An 18,593-nucleotide genomic window follows, 5' to 3' on the forward strand; every position below is an offset into this window, starting at 1 on the left:
CTAACTCGTCTATTGTTGATACATCTAACCGTTGCCATTCGAGAACACACTCTAGGCCTTATCTCTTTATCTTACAGAACTCTATTTCATTTATACAACAAGCACGGGTATTCGTCTATTTCTCCTCCTTGTACTTCCACTCCGCATGCCGGTGGAGCATGTAATCCTTGCTCTGGATACCCTTCCAAATGCCGTAAAGGCCACCCAGAGGGGGCTTGCTCTTGAGAGAGCGCTTCCACTTCTGGCGTTCTTCCCTTCGAGCTTCAACATCGACCTTGACCTTGTCGTGAACAGTAGGCAGCGTCTCAGCGTGGTACTTCTTTCGAAGATTCTCATACCATTCTCGGCCGTACAGCTTCCAGAACTCCTCTTCGTTGTAGTATGTATGCGCGTAAAGCCACTTCAGACCACCAAGCTCAACGAGCTTGTCCTCAAGAGCGCGGTTCTTGGTAACAAACTCCTCTGGATCAGAAGGACCCCAGCCCCAAAGACCGATGTTTAGTGATGGCGGGGTCGTCACGGTACCGTCAGCAGCAGTGGTTGTTTCGCCAGTGTGAGGGTGGAAGGTCGGTGGGGCTGTCTGCTTCAAGGGGCAGAGCCAGAGGGGCCAGATGTTGAAGTTCTCAGCAGTGTAGTCAACGAATGTCTCGGCAGTCTTGTAGGGAAGACCTAGATCCTGGACGATAAAGCGAGCGGATTCGCCGCTGCCGTGGAGAGCGCGGTATAACATACGGGTGTGCAGAAAGTCGTCGAGGAACCAGCGGAAGAATCGTGTGAAAGGAACGCCCTTGAAGTAGGTGAATGCAGCAGCTCCAACCCAGAACCCACCTCTATCATAACGGAAGAAGTACTCGGCGAGGGGGATGTAGTCAACAGGAGAGGTAGATTCAAGAGAAACAGTAGGACCGGCAGAGGGGACATTACGAGTGCGATCTTGGACATGGAGGTAGTACCAGGGATCCCAAGCACCACTAAAGGTCTGGGGCTTGGTATCGGCGGGCTTGTCATCAGTCAGGGTACCAGTAACAACGACGCCATGATCTTTGGAGAAGAGGATGCCGTCCACGTAGTCGTTGGACGGGTTCTCGGTCTCGGCGCGGATACGAGCAACAGCTTCGGCGACACTGCTGGTTCGGTGATAGGTCGTCTTGACATACTTCTTTGCCTCTTGTAACTGAAGCTCAAGAAGCGTCGTCATGCCCAGAGAACCAACAGCGCCAGCAGCACCGCGGAACAGATCAGCGTTCTCCTCGCGCGAGGCACGCACAACCTCTCCATTTCCGAGGATCATCTCAGCCCAATTGACCGTATCGTTGAAGAAACCATGCTTGAACGAGGAACTTTCTCCCGCTGTGCCTGCGAAACCTCCTCCAGCTGTGATACCTGGAAACTCCATAACCACAGGCGGCACGAGGCCATGCTTGAGTGTCGACTCGACGAGCTTATCCATGGGGACATTGGGCTCGACAAGAGCAGTGCGGGTGGCCTTGTCAACCTGAAGGACATTGCGGAGGGCGCTGATGTCGACGACGGGCTTGCCTGCCGTCTGGGGCCGGGTGCTGTTGGTGCTGCCGTGGAAGATGCGGTAGGGCTCGCGGCGCTCGAAGAAGCCGCGGACGGCCGAGGCGATGGAGGTGACGGCCTTTTTGTGGCGCTCCATCATTTCTGGCGAGACACCCTCGGGAGAAGTGAAGCTGGGACTGGTGCGACGAGTTGGGTCTGGCTCGTCGGGTTTGTCTCGAGGTTCAGAGATCAGTGACATTTCGTCCGACTATAAATTTGGTGGGTCCGTTTTACGAACCCCCGTTGCGGGCCGGTCTCGGGATCGGTGGAGGCGGAGCCGAAGATAATAAATAGACGGACGTTTAAAGGGAAGACAAGTAATTAGATGAAGTAGTTGATGTTTGGGAGCTTGGGCGAGAGATGTAGGTGAATGTTGGGATTGTAAAAGGCTTGGCCTCGTATGTTCCGAACATGCCGGTTGTCGTAAGTTTCAGTTGCTACGTAAGTGTACAAGTAAGACAGCCCAGTATCAATGCCACGTAGTTGAATGCAGTCGTGAATATTAATTAACAAGAGAAATATGTATATATAAAATAATTAAACAAAGGCTCTTATATCCAACCTTTATCATATGCACTTCGCTTACTTCCACAATGCTGCAACTGCCAATACCCATCACAGCTTAGCCATGGGTATCTCTATATCCCCATCTGCCAACCCTGTTTTATGCAATACCCTTTGTCTAAACTCCTCTTCTGAAGCATCGCTCAATTGATCAAACCTCAACGGCGCCTCCTCACAAGTCTTGGACTTGATCATGACAGCACTCGACTCAATGCCTCCAGGATTCTCAACTGCTGCACTTATAAACGACGCCCATCCGTTGTAACAGCGCGGCGTGGCGGGAGCATTGCGTAGCATCATCGCAAAGCAATGTGGCATGCCCTCGTACTCTTCAAAAACCACCCGCACACCGTCGGCTTCGAGTTGGCGCGCAAGGTACTTGTCCTCGTACGCGAGAATCTCCCATCCCGTGCAGAGGTAGATGGGCGGTGCCCCTTTCCAGCTGCGCGCCATCACAAGAGAGGCCAGTGGGTGGGCGGCGAGCTCGTCGGCGACGTATAGGTTGCGCCTTGGTGGATTGGCTGGCCATGCCTTGCAGGGAGGTATCGCGAGCTGATCCACGTTCTCGGGCTTGGGGAGATAGTCGAATGGTGTTGGTGTGGATGCTTCCCATGTCGGAGAGCTTTGTGTAACGTCCAGCCATGGAGAGTTTAGTGCCAAGCCAGCTGGCAAGGGAACTTGGCGTAGTTCACCGTACCACAATATTGGAGAGTCCTGTCTTCGGAGTTCGAGGATGAGTTGGAGTAGTGCGAGTGAAAGATTGCCGCCAGCGCTGTGATTTTATCAGTCAGTACTTGTAATACATCAGAGCCTGGACTCGAGACATACCTGTCACCAGCTATCACTATATGCTCCGGTTGCACAGGGTCGTGGTAAGCATCTGGAGGTGGGTACAGCAAAGTGAAATAAGACACAAACGCATCCAGCAACGCCGCAGGGAACGGATGCTGAGGCGCAAGACGATATCGCACAGAGTAGCACCGACCACCCGTCAACTGGGCCAGCTTCTTGGTCGTGGTACGATGTGTAGCTGGGTCACAGAGATAGTAAGCGCCGCCGTGCAAGTACAGCACAGTTGTTGGACGCTTGCAGTCCCGCATCATGCCGTGATACCTCTCCCGCTCCGACACGTCAGGCAACGGAGCGCCACTGGATACACCACTCCGGTAGCCGGTCCACTCGGCCTCGACATCAACCAGGTCGGGAACGGGGACTCGGCAGGTGGAGTCTCCGGTGTGTTGGAGGGCGACGATGAGGGCATCGCGGATTGATGTCTCGGGAGGAGGTGGACTGGCGTACTTGCTAACCCATATACGACCCTTGATTCCTGGGTCGCGGAGAGTAAGTTCTTGGACTGCGGATATACTACGGGGGGTTTTGGGTGTGAGTATAACGCGGAGACAGGCGATTATGAGGGCGCTTCGAAGGTCGAGGTGCTTGGATGCGTCGGACAGGTGAAGGACGTGCAAGAAGGATTGGCGAAGAATGAGAGGGAGTAACGGAACGACTATGCGTATCGTTTCAAGATTCATCTTGACGAGTTGTGAGGATTGTGGAAGTAGAGGTAGTTGAGCTGTATTTAAGTTGCAGTTGTGAGTGAGTGATAATACAAGTGATTCAGCTCGTGCCAGCTGAGTCTTGATGCCAGTGAAAAGAGGCTTGACACTGCCAACGCACTGCGACAACTTGAAAGCCCAAATGATTCAAGTATGTCCCCAAAGTGAAAAGCAATGCGAGAAAAGGTGTGCTGGCAACAGAGGGGGTAGTAGAAAGAGAATGAGTGAGTGAGTGATGAGTTGTCGTACAGTGGCTATAAGTCAACAAAGAGTCGGGAACTCTTGTAAGGCCTAATGCAATTCTTCTCCACGCCAAGACCAATCACACGTTCTATACAAGTTTTGAAACCCGCGTCAAGAGTCCAGGTAAGGTATGGGTGGTTTTCTAAGAGTCCATGACACTTCTTGCTTTGCCACTTTTTTGCAAGTGTGCCGCCAGATGGGGGTGGGAGAGATATGCCTCGGTTTGTTTTTCACAGCAAAAGGGTTCATGCAAGAATGTAAATATGTATACAACCCAACAAAGATGCAAAGAAAAGTCACAAGTTACACAGAAAAGAAAGCCAATAGGTCAATAAAAGATCCTCCAAATCGAGGCAGGTGATGGATGGGTGGTCTAATAAGCCTCGGCATAGGAAATGGGGCTACTGCACTCAACCGTTTGAGGAGGTTAGAAGTGAGTATCTAATGTTGGGATGGCAGTTTCTACTACTGCTTTAGATTGAGATGGACCCCTTCGGTAATTTGACACACGGCAAAGAAGGTTTGGAAATCATACTCGACCTTCCGATTAATGCGTTGGCAGCGTTTTTGTTAGTGGTGATGTTTCCAGACTCAACCCAAAACGGTAATTCTTGCGGAAAGCTTTCAAGGTTGAGTGCATGCAGAGTTAGCAGGGGGATGCATGTAAGCGCGACGCAAGCGCGAGAGGTCAATATACGGATACTGAATACTGACCAGAGAGACAATCACACCTTGGCACAAGCCTTTAATTCAAGTTTGATACATATTGTCTGCATAAGTTGAAACGTAAGGAAAGATCAACAATAGACAATAAATTAATGTATGTGTTACGAACCCATAATATTCATCACATGCACATAGTTGCAATATTCAAAGTATGATATTTGTAATGTAATAACGCTGCAACACCATCTCGTAACCCCCATATTACCCCAAAACTATAGATGCATAAAGTACTATACAATTAAGTGAACTAAACTCCAGTACTTTTTCAAGAGCTTGAACTTGCGCCAGCCTTGGACTCGTCAGCCTTGACTTGAGTCGAAGAAGTATCATTCTGGTTGGCCATGGCCATCTGCCAGGCCGGAATAGATTTCTTGCCTGTCATGTTGGCAAGAGGGGAGGATGAACGGTTAAGCTGAGGAGCGGAGGGGAATGTTGGCTTGGGAACCTCGGCCGCAGGGGTAGTGGTGGCCGACTGAACTGCCGCCTTCTCTCCGTTGATCGGAGCAGCAGAAGTAGAAGCACCAGGAGTAGGAGCAGCGGCAGCAGGAGTGCCCACGCTACCACCAGCATTTCTCATGTAGTTCATGGTCGAGGAGCTCGCGGTGGCGCTGCGCTGAGAAACCAATGTCTTGAGGCTGGTAAGCTCACTGTTGATTTCGCGCAGGCGGTTATCAGTCAGGGACTTTTGGTTCTCGAGAGCCTTGGGAATCGCGTCCTTGAGAGACTGGACCTCGTCCCTGATTCGGTTCGCATCGTCCTCGCGTCGTCGGTTGGAAGCCTTGAGATCAGTCATAACTGTCTCGAGATCCGCGATCGCCGTATCTAGCTTCTCGGTTCTTTCCTTCTCGGCATTCTTCAAGCTCTCCGTATCCTTGGCGAGTTGCTCAACCAGTGTAAAAGCTCGGTCGAATTGATCCTCGATCGATTTCTTGTCCTGTTCTAGCTTCTCCGGTGTCGGGGGTGCTACATTGGGGTATACGTAGCGCTGATCGCATGTTAGTCTATATCGTTGGAGTAGTCGCGTTTCCAAAATCATACCTTGCCGAGCTCGTAGAGACCATAAGACACTCCTCCAACTACCGTAGCCATGATGAACCAATCCCTCCAGTCCCTGCGCGGCGGAGGTGGTGGTGGTTGCCAGGCATGTTGTGGATAGGGGGGATAGTATTGCTGACCAGGAGGAGGGCCGGCAGGCGCGCTGGGAAAGGGCGCACTGGGAGCTGCTGGTGCGCTGCCACCTGTTCGAGATAGCGCGACGTCGATTTCTTCTTGAGTCAAGTTCTTGCTTCGAAGGAACGAGATGCGGCTTTCGACCGAGGATGACGCGACGCTTGGGTCTTGTAGAACTGTAGCAGGTTAGTCGGCGAATTCGGCATTGTTGTCGCGAAAGGTTTACTGACATTGAATCTGTTCAGGAGTTAGTATCTACGGTTTCCGATTGAATGGCTGGGAGCAAGGGATATACTTACTGCAGAGGTCACTAGATCCTCGCGGATAGACATGATTGATAATATTCAGCCGTCAGACGGCTCTCACTACATCAACAGAGTCGCAATGGATAAATATGAAAGAAGGAACCCCTAAACAGACTCGATCGGTGATGATGGAAATGTTATAAGCATGTGCCTGGATTGTCTGCGGAGGCCGGACCGTGGAGTTCAATAACGTGGAGGCGTGGAGTCGGGAGCGTGACCGATCTGGACCGAGGCTTGCAGTTTATCGACCTGCCGAGTAGGTACGTACCTTCCCTGCCGACCGTCCCAAACGTGCCTGCCCAAACGGTTGTATCGCGCATGAAGCTCAAAGTTGCGATCACGTGCAACGTCAATTGATTACTTGCCAGCTCAAAACAAAGACTCCACCTGCGACCACGTTAAATCTTGGACCAATCACACCGTTTACATGCTTTGTTTACTTTCCGCCCGAGCAACAGTTTTGTAACGCCCAATCTCCCGTACTTCGTTAGAGTTACGCATTTTCACATCCCACCTTGCATCACTAACAACTATTACGACGATAACCAACCCGCGCACACCGCAACACACCACACTCGAATATACTGCGCATGCATACCATTGCAGTCGCATAGTGTTCCTTTCGTCAGAACATGTCCCAAGATACGGGCCTTTGGAGCGTCCGTAGACCCAGAGAGGTGCGACGCCCCGACTATTCCCACCAGCTTATGCGCCGCTGTCAAAACATTGTTTACACTTCACTTTGACCGATAATCTGACTCGACATAGACCCTCGGAGGTATTAGTGCAAACAGCGCCATTCCTCAGCCCGGTTCGACTATGAAGCGATCCAGCTCGAATATTGGCGGCAATTATCCGGGAAGCCATGTGCGCTCCATGTCGGGATCTAGGCATTCCCTTGCCATGCCGCGCCCTAGCCAGCCCATGTTCCAACGATCATCCTCAGGAACAAACCTCGTAGACCTCGGTCTTTCCTCAGTGAAGCGTTCCTCGTTTGCGCCGAAATCGACATTCACTCCCGGAACCGCAACAAAGCGAGCTTCTACGGATGGCGACCGAAGAAGCAGCGTATATCGACCTCGTCAATCCACTGTTCCGGCGGTTAGTCACCACCAGAGTTTCTTTCAGACGACCCCTGCGCCTGCTGGTGTTCCCCGCGATCCTCGACCTCTAAAAGATCGCTCTTTCCAGGCCCGGATTGGACAGGAGATTATGGAATACATGGTACAACACAACTTTGAAATGGAGATGAAGCACGTTCTTTCACAAAATGTTTTGAAATCGCCGACACAGAAGGACTTTAACTATATGTTCCAGTGGCTTTATCACCGCATCGATCCCAGCCACAAGTTTCAAAAGAATATCGACCAGGAGGTTCCTCCTCTATTGAAACAGATGCGATATCCATTCGAGAGGAGCATTACAAAGAGTCAAATTGCTGCTGTGGGAGGACAGAACTGGAGTACATTTCTTGGCCTGCTTCACTGGATGATGCAGCTTGCTCAAATGCTCGACGGTTACGTGAACTGCCAGTATGACGAAGCTTGTATGGAGGCCGGCATTGATGTCAGTGGTGACCGCATTATCTTCGACTTCCTCAGCAATGGTTACCGAGACTGGCTAGCTATGGATGAAGACCTAGGCGACGAAGAAGCCGAACGTGTTTTGGCACCCCATGTTCAATCCATGGCAGCTGCTTTCGAACGATCAAACTCAAAGTACACATCCGAACTCGACATGCTTGAGGCCGAAAACGCGCGACTTCTCAAAGAAATCGAAGATTTAGAAAAGTCGACGCCAGACCCCGCAGTTCTTGATCACCACTTCAAGATTATGGAAGAGGACAAGGTCAAATTTGAGGAGTACAATGCGCTGGCAATGCAACGGTCCGAGAAGTACGAGAGCCGGTCTCAGGTTCTACAAGAAGAACTCGATAAACTTTTGGAAGAACTCCAAGAAGCCGACGAGGAGCGACGTAGCTTGCAAAAGGCGGTTGATGCTCAAGGTATCAGCATGCAGGATATTGACCGCATGACTGCTGAGCGGGAGCGGTTGCAAAGGGGCATTGAGTCTGCCAGTCAACGACTGGAAGAAGTGAAGAAAAAAGTTTCGGAGCGCGAAGCAGAGGCGAGTCGAAAGCTGGACGAGTTGGAACAGATGGTTGATCGATACAACACAATGGCGTATCAGATCGCATTAATCCCCTCGACAGCAGCCAATGCCAAGGGCAGGGAGTTTGAACTTCAAGTTACGGTGGCAGACGACTCCGACTTTACTACTTCCATAATGAAGTCAGGGCCATCATCAGCAGACCGTCTTGTAGTTGATTCTACCACTGGACATCAGGCCGGCCACATCCTCAATTTGGACCTCCGAGGTAAAATCCGCAACAGCTTCATTTCGCTTCGCAAGGAGATCTCGGATCGACGAGCTACAGCAATGGACGAGATGATCAAGGACCACGACCTACTAGATGGTATCAAAGAAGCCATTGAAGATCGACGTGGCGAGGTCGAGGCTCTCAATCATCGTGTTCGCGCAGCTGAGGAAGAGTACGAAAAGACAAAGGAAGTCACAACAGCTCAGAAGCTGGCCTCTGATGCACACATCGAAAAGATGGAGAAGGAGCTGTCTCGTATGCGAGCCGGTTTATCCGAGAACGTTCAGATCCTGGAACAGCGCGAAATCAACACAACGATAGAGTATGTGAAACCTTGATCTACAGTTGAAGTGACACGTACTAACTAAAACCCAGGTATGAACAGCTTGTGCTTCAAGCCAACGCTCTTCGAGAGGAGCTTCATACGGAGATTGACCGAATGCTCAACGATGTCATAAAGTTCAAGATCCATGTCCAAAAGAGCCTTGACGATTACGAAGGTTTTGTGACGGAGGAACTCGAAAAGGAGCTCGGTAGCGACGAGATGCAAGAGGACACTCAACGAATGGATATGTAAAGCAATCTTTCAAGACGCTTATGATGACGATTAATGCTTCGGGCGGCCTTTTTTGTTTTTCGGCGTTTGGCTGAGATGATGGATAATTACAACAAGTTGCGTCTGGCTGGTCCGTGTCTATATTACGCTTCTTTTATTCTTGTTATGGATAAGTACTGAATGAGGGTACCTTTTGACGAGAGCGAGCTTGAGTTGAGCGTGGAAGGGCATGTTGATAATTGGTTGATACCTGGTTTTTTTTTTTTTGGTGTTTGTTTGAGAAGGGATACCACGAGCCTACTTGAGAGAGCTGGGCCTTGATGAACAAGTTATAGTTGCAAAAAAGCATAAAGAGATATTGTTCCTGATGAGTCTGACTTGACTTGGCAATGTTGTATTCGTAAGCCTGAGTGTTAGTGACAGTGATAATGAAGGGGCCGTGCAAGGGCACCACATGGCCATGGCAGGGGTGATAAGCACCTTGTCAGGGGTGTCACCCATGGTAAGGCTGCTTTTGCGGTTTGATCATCTTACTGCTGCGGCTCATCTAGTACTATGCAAGTTAGTAGGTAGTATCCGTACTCCGTGCGCAGTAGTTCGTAGTTGACGACAGGACAAGAATCAGGACCAGCGGAAGCTGTAACCGTGATTTCGGCAAATTAGCAGCTAATTCTAATAACCAAAAAGGTGGGAAATTCCAGAAGACGAACTAGGATACCACGTGTTCTGTTACATTCGGGAATTGCTTGTTCCCCGCGGATGATCATGTTCCAGAAAAGCCGTGTCGGGAAGATTGCAATTTGCGCGTTTGAGGAGTCGTTTACACTGCAGGGTTTACAGAGAGGGAGACAATGAAAGTTACATAGTACCTATTGTGAAAGGCGTCTGAGCCCATGTGATAGTGATGTATTGTGCTTGCACCTGCAGTGACCGAAACCTAGTAGTTTGCACTAAGATAGGTGAAGCAGCAGCAGACTATGAGCTATCTAAACTGGTCTATTCCTGGTCTAGTCATGTTCTCTAGACGGGTCGGGTAAATGTTTTGCTACCGCTACTAGTGCATCGTCCATGCTTAGCTTTGTTGCTAGTAGGTGTGTACACAATTTGCTAAGTTACAGTGTTTTTATGAATGTATCGATGTCATGGACTTTTTTGAATATCTTTTTCATTTCGTATTACTAACTGTTTAAAAACCCACCGTAGAAAAAAAGAACCCAACAATTGTTAAACGACCTTTCCAGGACCCCTTGCTTGTTAATCTCGGTACCATTGGTTCTTTTGTGTCTTCTATGATCCTTCCATCTGGGTATCCCGTTGATCCTGAGTCTGTCTATGCCTGTCTGTGTCTATACTGCAATTGTCATAGCCTCACCACAATAGTTCCGCTCCTGCAGACAAATCGTCCAACTCACTGACCTCTTCTCCATTTTACTTTTTTGTCTAGACTCTCACTAAGCTGCTCCTCCACCTTTTACGAGTCGTTCTTTTCTCTCTCTCTCTCTCTCTCTCTCCTCACTTTTGTGTCTTCTTTCCTTGTGTCTGTGTCACCTACAAGACAATGGTCTAGAGGGTGATTGACCTCCCTCCCTCCCTGTCCGCCTTAATCTGCCCACCCCTACCCTTTGGTGCAACTCTGCAGGACCCCGAAGTCTCCGGTCTGGGATATAACATTCCCACATGCCGCGTACCTATCCGACGATCCGTCGACTCAGTCATCATTTTGGATCAGGGTCGAATATTAGACCAGTCGCTGCTCTCGCATACTCTACCGCTTCCTCGGCAACTTCTTCCATCATGGCTACCACCACAGCAAGCGCCGCTTCCTCACAACTCAAGCCCACCGAATCCGCTGCCCAGAGCATGCCTCGCGGTTCAATGGCTGCCACAACGGCTGTCTCCAAGATTCCAGGCCGATCTGCTCTTCCAGATGAAGCTGTTTCCAACCCTCACCACCGTCTCAAGCGCGGATCGGTCATAGGCTTCAAGAACCCTTATCCTTCCTGTGCAAGCAATCCCAGCTTCGGTACCATGGTCCGAAAGATTTGGTGGTATGTATACCATGCGCCAGCGTCTTTTGTTCCAGAAAAAACTGACCACTCCAGGCCTTCTTTCACCGGCGATCTCAAAAAGCCCAACTTGAATCCTCCTAATGTACCAGTTGTCAAGCCTCAATGGAACACCGAGCGCGAGACTACCGATAAGATCCGTGCGACATGGCTAGGTCATGCCTGCTACTACGTCGAATACCCTTCTGGCCTGCGGGTCCTCTTTGACCCTGTATTCGAAGATCGATGCTCTCCATTCAGCTTTATGGGTCCCAAACGATATACGCCCAAGCCTTGCGACATTAAGGATATCCCTATTGTCGACGCTGTTGTTATTAGCCACTCACACTATGATCACCTTTCACATTCCTCTATTCTTGAGGTTCAAAAATACCACCCGGACGCCCAATTCTTTGTTGGATTGGGTCTAGAGACGTGGTTCCGCAAGTCTGGCATTAACCATGTTACCGAGCTCGATTGGTGGGAGGATGCCGACCTAACTGTCACCGTCAAGGACGGAGATAACTCACGCGAAATCAGTGCTCGTATCTCAGCTTTGCCAGCACAGCACAGCTCTGCTCGAGGTTTATTCGACCGCGACACTACTCTCTGGTGTTCTTGGGCTGTCAAGTCTGGTGGAAAATCGGTTTGGTTTGGCGGCGACACAGGCTACCGATCTGTCCCAAGTCTCCCACCAGGAACTGATGATTACAGCGCTGAATTCGACCACCTTCCGAGGTGTCCTCAGTTCAAGCAAATTGGCGAATTCCGTGGACCTTTCGACTTGGGCCTGATACCGATCGGCGCGTACTATCCCCGAGCAGCCTTCTCGCCCGTTCATGCCGATCCAAATGATGCTGTTGAGATCTTCCGAGACACACAATGCAAGCGGGCGATGGGTATACATTGGGGCACCTGGGCGCTCACGATGGAAGAGGTCTTGGATCCCCCCAAGGTGCTGAAAGAGGCTTTACGCAAGAGAGGGATTCCAGAAATCGGTGTGTTTGACGTGTGTGATATTGGAGAGGCTAGAGAGTTCAGCTAAACCTGAGGAAGAGCGCCCAGGAGTTATAAAAGCGACATGTTTAAAGGCGGATATAAATACCCCTATTTTATCATTTTATAGTTTGAGTTTGGATATGATGTCTGCGTTCAGAATGCATCCATGGTTCGCTGTACATCATTCTCTTTTTGGTCCCGTTACAGAGATTGATGATAGAAGTATATAAATTTCAATTCTTTTGCAATTTCAGCGTCAGCTTACATAGAGCTTTAAGCTTGGATTTATAGCATGATGTCACAAGCAGGACCCTGGATCGACATTCCATCCAATCGGACTTGCAACTTGACAAGGCTATATCCGCCAACAAAAGCAATTACTCAACGGGTCAAAACGGAGCTCTAGAGTCTGGATTCTTCATTCATCGTACGTGACTGGCTCTTTCCCGTCTCTTGTTCCACGATAGCTCGAGCCACAGGTGACGTATCCACCGCCACAGTTTCGCCACAGTGAATGTATAAGAGGTTGTCAAGAGTCAGTCAGTCACTCATTCATTGTAACAAGCTCACCAACTTTAACACAACTCATAACGACTTGACCATCAATTCTACAACTCCCAATCAAATCTCTATCTTTCAATCTTAACAAAATCAACAAAATGGGTCTCCCCACTTTCTCAGAGTCAACCACCACCACAACAGCATCCTCTCAAACCCCGCAAGAACAACAGACCAACAACAGCACTGGCGTCGCTACAGGTGCAGGCGCAAACACTGGCGCCGGCGTGACGAGACCAAAGACGGAGGCTGAGTTGGAGGCTGATCGGCTTTACGAGGAGGCCATGGAGGAGGAGTATGCTAAGCGGGATGGAGGTTCTTAAACGTTGGTCAAGATGGAACAGCGGATGGATGAATTAAGATCATGGAGTTATGCATGAGGGTTAAACACAACGGCCCCGAAGAAGTATCCTCAACTCTAGATGGAATGGAACAGAACATAAAATAAGACGGAGCGAATGAAATATCTGTTTTAACGCCTATCTGTTGAAGACCAAATGCAGATACAAGCCAATAAATAGTGACATAAAAGGGAGGACAATAAGTTGTGACTAGTATTATATTTTGTCGTTCTGTACACTGATTTCCTATCTGGGGACGTTTACATGTCCTGTAGCTCTCTATGTGAATGTATGGTTGGAGTTATCCCTTTAACCAAAGGACACTGTCAAAGCCCTATCCCATCAATATCTTGAAGCTTGAGACGGCTTTCTTCGTACCAGGCTGTCAAGTAGTAGAAACATTGACCTCCCAAGTCTTAGGGTATGAAGAAAAAAATATTCAACAAAATCTAGGCTGAGAAGCATAAGCTGGCCTATTTGTTTCGTCTCTTATGCTTCTAGGGACCAATTTTTGATACCTAGAGGCCAGGATCTGGGATTGGAAACTAACAGAGGCCAATGTTCCCTCTTGCATGCTGTGGTGCTGATTGTCTTTAAACCGGCCTTGGTGTCGCTTTGCCAAAGATGGGACGCGGCCGACAGGGCTTCTGCGCATGATTGATGTCAATCATGCAGACATCGAACCGGCTTGTGTAGTCAGAAGAGTCATCATAACATCGCGATAGACGATCCCTAGATCTTGACCAAGTCGCTCGGTGAATAATCGCAGTGACCATACGCTTGTCCCTGAAGTCCTACAGAGCCTAGGATTGGAGACTCAATTGAGCAACTTGGCCAGTACTCGGAAATAAAATAACCATCAAAGTGTATACTTTAATCAGTCTCTCTCAATCTCGCAAGAGCAGCTGCAATACCCTCACTGACTTGTTCACCATCATCTGTCTGACTCGTTCGACTAGCCTCTTCTGTCTGAGCAGTCTGTTTCGACGCTTCGATAGCAGCGGCAAGCATAGCTTCTTCGTCATCATCCTCGTCATCAGTGTTATCCATAAACTGGAACTGCTTTGCCTGGGGTGTTTCAGAAGAAGACGCTTCTCCAGTAGGGGGTTGTCGTGAAGATGATGATGCTACTGCTGATACAGCGGCAGGCATGTCTCGTAGGGGTACACGAGAAAGGGGGAGAGCTTGGTCAAGTCTCGCTGTTTTTTCAGAAGCCTTTGCGCCTCTCTTTGCTGCCTTTTTTACTCTGAACGGTTCTTCAACCGCAGAAACCCATCGTTTTACCTTGACGCCGCCCCAGCCGTTGAGCATACCAAGCTGCTCGGCGTCGGCATTGATGGCATTCCTCAAGCTGCCAAAGTTGCTCACCACAGCAACAGCGTCCGACTTGTTCAAGCTTCTAGGCACGGTGACGAACTCGACGAGCTTCTCGCCATAGCTTGACGGTTGTTGGCCGCGGATGGCGCCAAAGGAGGCGTTTTCGTAGCTCTTGTACAGCTCGATGTAGCGCGCGGCTTCGGCGGCGGACCAGCAGAGAATGAGGGTGACGTTGTTGACGAGGGATGTTTTGGAGAGCTCTTTGAGGGATGCTTCGTGGTTGGGGATGTCGACCATGGTGAGGAGGATGCGCAGGTTGTATTTTCCCTGGAGATTGCGGATGCGAGTGTAGATGTACTCGGGGTGAAGACGATGGTACTTGAGACTATTTGATGGGTATCAGTATGAATATTTGTTTCTAGAAATGGGGCTCATACCTCAAGAATAAAGCGCATGTTCCTAGTCCCAAAACATAGTCGGATGGGATATCGCTGTACTCCCACGGCATGGATCGAATGCTTGTCAGGACGGGATTTCCTCGCTGACGGGGCGATACCAGGATAGTTGATCCAGATTGTTTTTGAGGTAGAGCTTGGGGGGTTGGTTGCACTACTTTTCCAGCGCTCGAGGCGGAAGAAGGAGGCGCTTTGTCGAGCCGTTGAGGCGTGGGTTGCTGGATCTTTGGTGGTGTTGGTCGTGCGACTGGTGCTGGATCAGCAGCGGCCATGGCGGCGAGAAGTTCATCGTCGGCTCCGTAGTCGTCGTCCATGTTTTCTTTATTACGATTATTATTACGTGGGAGTGCTCAATTGAGTTGGCGATTATTGATTGTTTAGTGGTTGGGTTGAATGACGATGGGAGATTCACGCGACGCATTGAGTTGAGGTTCAAGCTAGAGTGGGTCATCCTCTTACAGCGACGAATATCTATAATTTAGGTAGATTTGTCTATATCAATACTGAGTATCCATTGACAGCTATCTGCTTGGCTAGATCTCTAAGATTCTTTAGATAAACCATTGATTCTTCCATTCTTTACTCTAAACTGATTAACTTAATGGCCGTGTTGTTTGTATGACTGCTCGCAAGAAGCAACGACGTCATTATCATGGATCTTGTAAGCGAGTCCTATTCACGTCTAGCAGGCGATAGGTCTAGTGAATAGAGTTTACTATCAGGAACCGGGCGTAACTATTATCAGTAGCTCTATTCTGACGGTTAACCTCATATTTCCTATCCTCGTGCGATACTTGCTGACTACATCGTTCTGGTGTTGAAGTACATCTTTTCCTCATTCAAAGGGTTACAACACTATCCCAGCTGGATGTCAATCAATTTGCCACAATTAGCTCCTAGTCCTGCCAAATCATCAAGATCTCCATGACTTCTATTTATATCTTCAGCAAGGGCCTGTTGACGATCTTGGAAACGTGGCAGTGCTGGTAATGCTGATCTTTCCAACTGACTGACCTCATATCACAAACCGACAAAGACAACGTTGATCAAAGTAGTGATTTCAAATAATGCAGTAAACTAGTCCTCCAGGTATCTACCCATCCAGCAGCTATATCCAATCCAGCCGCATTTTGTTCCATGCCAGTTATTCCTCTGGCTCGCGCCCATAACGCCGATTCCATATCATTCGTTACAAGCTCGAGCCTTCTCAATTTTCTCCATGTTTTCAACAGAAAGATCCATATGGACCCTTCTGTTGATGACATGGAGAAAATTGAGAAGGCTCGAGCTTCAGTTCAAAGAAAACAAAAATAAAATAAAACAACATTCGTTATCATGTCCACTGAAAAAGACCTTGTGAACAGAAAAAAGAGTAGTCGTGATTTAATCAATCCAATTCTTCTTCCAATCCTGCATATTCCGTAGGACTGGGCAGTGTGCTCTCCGTAAGAGACGAGTGAATCGAGTACAATGATGCTAACCAGCAATCAAACATAGTCGCAACCTTTTGCGCCTCTGCGTTGGACGGTTCTTGTCTCGTCAGTTGATCGCGGAGTCTTTCGTAGGCCTCAATCATGACCCATATCTGCAAAGCTGCCGTGTCTTGTCCATTGCGCTGTGGTCGGCCTGTCATGACGGAAGATAATTCGCTCGTGAGGAGGTCGAACGCTATTTGAAGACTGATGTTGTCCTGGAATGAATGCCCTGATGAAGACGATGGTCTGAATTCGTCTGTCCAGGAGTGTCGTGGTGTTCCGGGGTACTCGGGTGAAGGTGGTGGTGAGAAAGAGTAGGGTTTAAAGTAAATAGTGTCGCCTTCAACAGCTGCCACATTCGTATCGTGGGTAGGAGCTGATCTGAGTCTGGGTCTGAGTTGACGAGGTATGGCCGTCATTGATGAGGAGGTTTTTGCTGTTCGCATGCTTTGAGATCGTTTAGCCGCATATGGAGGGATCTGAAGAGGAGTGTCGTCGAATGAGTACTGTGACGATGCGCGAGAGGGCAATTGCGAGTCGAGCGCTGGGGGACCATCTCTCGTTTCAAGAAGGGCGTGGTATTGATCAGCGATCAATTCAACACTTGAAGTCTTTTCCTGTACATCTTTTGCTTTGCGCGCAAGGGCATGTTGCTCTAGTTGTCCGATCCGGAAGACGGGTGTCTTGGCCTGACGTCGCATAGCAGATGAAGTTGATGTGGTGGATGCTGTCGAAGGGAGCGATGAGCGATCTAGGGATGGCCGGGCCCTGTGCTCATGGAGAGTTAAGTGGTGAAATTCGGGGATCTGGCGATGAAAAGATGATTGTCCTTGGGGCGGAGGACTAAAGCAGGCGGCCCTTGGTGAGGGTTCGGGGTGTTGGACTGGTTGGTGGTGGTAGTATTGATTCATGTTTTCTTCAGAATGTTGTTCTTCAGCTTCCGAAAATGAGGGAACAAAGACGGTTTTTGGTCGGAGATAATGATCCCATTTAGAGTCGCTCAGATCAGGCGCACCGTTTGACATCTGATGCTGGGTGGGCGAAGACATGGGGCTTAGGCTAGCCATGGTTGATGATGAGTGAGAATCGGTAGAGCCTCGCTTGGCTTTGTTGAGGCTTTTGAGCTTGGGGTCGGCCTTTTGGAGTTTGCGCCTCGGAGGCTTTAGACTGTTGGTTTTTGCGAGGGAGTTTTCCATGATGGGCGATGCAGCATTAATAACAATAATGGAATAAGCGCGAATTGTAGAGCAAAGGGTCGTGGATAGCGGTGTGTTTTGGATGATAGTGGTCACGTTGGGTGGTTAAATTCACGGATATAACAGCCATGAGGAGGAATCATAAGTTTATATGAGAGGAATGAGTAATAGTAAAAAAGAAAATGTGCATGTGCATGTGCAGTGCAGCAGACCAGATCCATACAGGCTTCAAGAACTCATGTACGTAGGTAGTAATAGACTAAAGTAGAGCCGAGATAAGTTGAACCAGTCTTTACAAGTCTTACCGCTTCCCTGGCCCCAAGTGGCTTCAGACCTGCATGTTAGATTATAAGGCCCCAATCAAGAGACCACGAGGGAGAACAAGATACCCACGTCATGGGTCATTCAGGCGAAGAAGTGCATTTGAAAAGAGGGAGAGAGGGAAGAAAAGGGTTGGGGATAGGACAGCGACAGGGATTACGGGCCTGCAATGCAATGCAAGTTTTCAACTTTTTTTTTGGTAGCGAAGACTAGTAGACTAGAAAGAACATCCACAGAAGATGAGCCAACAAGGGTTAACTATAGGCCAAGTGATGGTATTTCTGTTTATGGATGCAAAAACAAGATTCGTCACGAATATGCCTACTTGCCCGTGTCGGGCTCGGTACCTGTTGATTTGTTCCAGAACCTGACCACCACTTCAACATTCCATCGCTACAGCGGTGAAGAAGCCACTGATGTTACAATGGGACCCTGTAGCCTGTCAGCCCGTCCTGTCTGAGTCTTTTGAAAGGGAGTGCCTGGTTAGTAGTGAACGGCTGTCAACCCGAATGGTTCTCTAGCTAGCTCGACTGATGTCATGTGTGCTTTGTATCAACCGAGCCTGGGAAGACCCTTGAAGAGGGCCTGAGCTCAAATATCATGATTGTCGAGGGCACGGCTAGAACCCGAACCCGACGTGTGTCCCTGGCCAATGCAGTGAAACCTTTTTTTAATATTGTTGTTGACCTAAAAAAAAACTGAGCTGAGAGCTGAGCTGAGTAGATTAATGTATGTAGGTGAGATTGATCGCTTGACGCGTCTCTGTCTCTTGTAGGACTGCGTCAAATAGTTAGATTGCATCTCAGAAACACGAGGATTTCAT

At 49.1% G+C, this 18,593-nt stretch overlaps 9 protein-coding genes across 9 annotated transcripts; 4 read left to right on the top strand and 5 right to left on the bottom strand.

Moving 5' to 3' along the window:
* Positions 1 to 88: 88 nt before the first annotated feature.
* Positions 89 to 1,862, bottom strand: FGSG_09265 (uncharacterized protein). Its single transcript, XM_011330201.1, has one exon. The coding sequence runs from the start codon at positions 1,760 to 1,762 to the stop codon at positions 116 to 118; it is 1,647 nt and encodes a 548-aa protein (XP_011328503.1). The 5' UTR covers positions 1,763 to 1,862; the 3' UTR covers positions 89 to 115.
* Positions 1,863 to 2,178: 316 nt separating this feature from the next.
* On the bottom strand, positions 2,179 to 3,659 carry FGSG_09264 (uncharacterized protein; the record flags this gene model as incomplete). The annotated part of the gene is made up of 2 exons (XM_011330202.1): positions 2,179 to 2,899; positions 2,956 to 3,659. 2 exons carry the CDS (start codon positions 3,657 to 3,659, stop codon positions 2,179 to 2,181), a joined length of 1,425 nt encoding a protein of 474 aa, XP_011328504.1.
* A 1,125-nt stretch (positions 3,660 to 4,784) lies between these two features.
* FGSG_09263 (uncharacterized protein) lies at positions 4,785 to 6,326 on the bottom strand. The gene is made up of 4 exons (XM_011330203.1): positions 6,122 to 6,326; positions 6,053 to 6,059; positions 5,691 to 5,998; positions 4,785 to 5,637 (listed from the first exon to the last, which is right to left on the bottom strand). The coding sequence occupies exons 1-4, from the start codon at positions 6,152 to 6,154 to the stop codon at positions 4,918 to 4,920; spliced, it is 1,068 nt and encodes a 355-aa protein (XP_011328505.1). The 5' UTR covers positions 6,155 to 6,326; the 3' UTR covers positions 4,785 to 4,917.
* A 433-nt stretch (positions 6,327 to 6,759) lies between these two features.
* Positions 6,760 to 9,084, top strand: FGSG_09262 (uncharacterized protein; the record flags this gene model as incomplete). Its single annotated transcript, XM_011330204.1, has 3 exons — positions 6,760 to 6,804; positions 6,896 to 8,829; positions 8,883 to 9,084. The coding sequence occupies 3 exons, from the start codon at positions 6,760 to 6,762 to the stop codon at positions 9,082 to 9,084; spliced, it is 2,181 nt and encodes a 726-aa protein (XP_011328506.1).
* A 1,773-nt stretch (positions 9,085 to 10,857) lies between these two features.
* FGSG_09261 (uncharacterized protein) lies at positions 10,858 to 12,285 on the top strand (the record flags this gene model as incomplete). The annotated part of the gene is made up of 2 exons (XM_011330205.1): positions 10,858 to 11,111; positions 11,166 to 12,285. The coding sequence occupies 2 exons, from the start codon at positions 10,858 to 10,860 to the stop codon at positions 12,151 to 12,153; spliced, it is 1,242 nt and encodes a 413-aa protein (XP_011328507.1). The 3' UTR covers positions 12,154 to 12,285.
* Positions 12,286 to 12,661: 376 nt separating this feature from the next.
* FGSG_09260 (uncharacterized protein) lies at positions 12,662 to 13,147 on the top strand. Its single transcript, XM_011330206.1, has one exon. It carries the CDS (start codon positions 12,767 to 12,769, stop codon positions 12,986 to 12,988), a length of 222 nt encoding a protein of 73 aa, XP_011328508.1. The 5' UTR covers positions 12,662 to 12,766; the 3' UTR covers positions 12,989 to 13,147.
* Positions 13,148 to 13,879: 732 nt separating this feature from the next.
* Positions 13,880 to 15,092, bottom strand: FGSG_09259 (mating-type switching protein swi10; the record flags this gene model as incomplete). Its single annotated transcript, XM_011330207.1, has 2 exons — positions 13,880 to 14,708; positions 14,761 to 15,092. 2 exons carry the CDS (start codon positions 15,090 to 15,092, stop codon positions 13,880 to 13,882), a joined length of 1,161 nt encoding a protein of 386 aa, XP_011328509.1.
* A 1,073-nt stretch (positions 15,093 to 16,165) lies between these two features.
* Positions 16,166 to 17,449, bottom strand: FGSG_09258 (uncharacterized protein; the record flags this gene model as incomplete). Its single annotated transcript, XM_011330208.1, has 1 exon — positions 16,166 to 17,449. The coding sequence occupies one exon, from the start codon at positions 17,447 to 17,449 to the stop codon at positions 16,166 to 16,168; it is 1,284 nt and encodes a 427-aa protein (XP_011328510.1).
* A 182-nt stretch (positions 17,450 to 17,631) lies between these two features.
* FGSG_13539 (uncharacterized protein) lies at positions 17,632 to 18,230 on the top strand (the record flags this gene model as incomplete). Its single annotated transcript, XM_011330209.1, has 2 exons — positions 17,632 to 17,689; positions 17,974 to 18,230. The coding sequence occupies 2 exons, from the start codon at positions 17,632 to 17,634 to the stop codon at positions 18,228 to 18,230; spliced, it is 315 nt and encodes a 104-aa protein (XP_011328511.1).
* Positions 18,231 to 18,593: the final 363 nt, after the last annotated feature.

The sequence above is a fragment of the Fusarium graminearum genome, chromosome 4 (assembly GCF_000240135.3).
Source record: "Fusarium graminearum PH-1 chromosome 4, whole genome shotgun sequence".
Classification (NCBI taxonomy): Eukaryota; Fungi; Ascomycota; class Sordariomycetes; order Hypocreales; family Nectriaceae; genus Fusarium; species Fusarium graminearum.

Excerpts from the sequence above, each read along its gene's own strand:
- FGSG_09265 (XM_011330201.1), bottom strand. The coding sequence starts at position 1,762 with ATGTCACTGATCTCTGAACCTCGAGACAAACCCGACGAGCCAGACCCA.
- FGSG_09263 (XM_011330203.1), bottom strand. The coding sequence starts at position 6,154 with ATGTCTATCCGCGAGGATCTAGTGACCTCTGCA. Across the intron at positions 5,638-5,690 it reads GTCTCTACGAGCTCGGCAAG|CGCTACGTATACCCCAATGT; the intron begins GTATGATTTTGG and ends ACATGCGATCAG.
- FGSG_09260 (XM_011330206.1), top strand. The coding sequence starts at position 12,767 with ATGGGTCTCCCCACTTTCTCAGAGTCAACCACCACCACAACAGCATCC.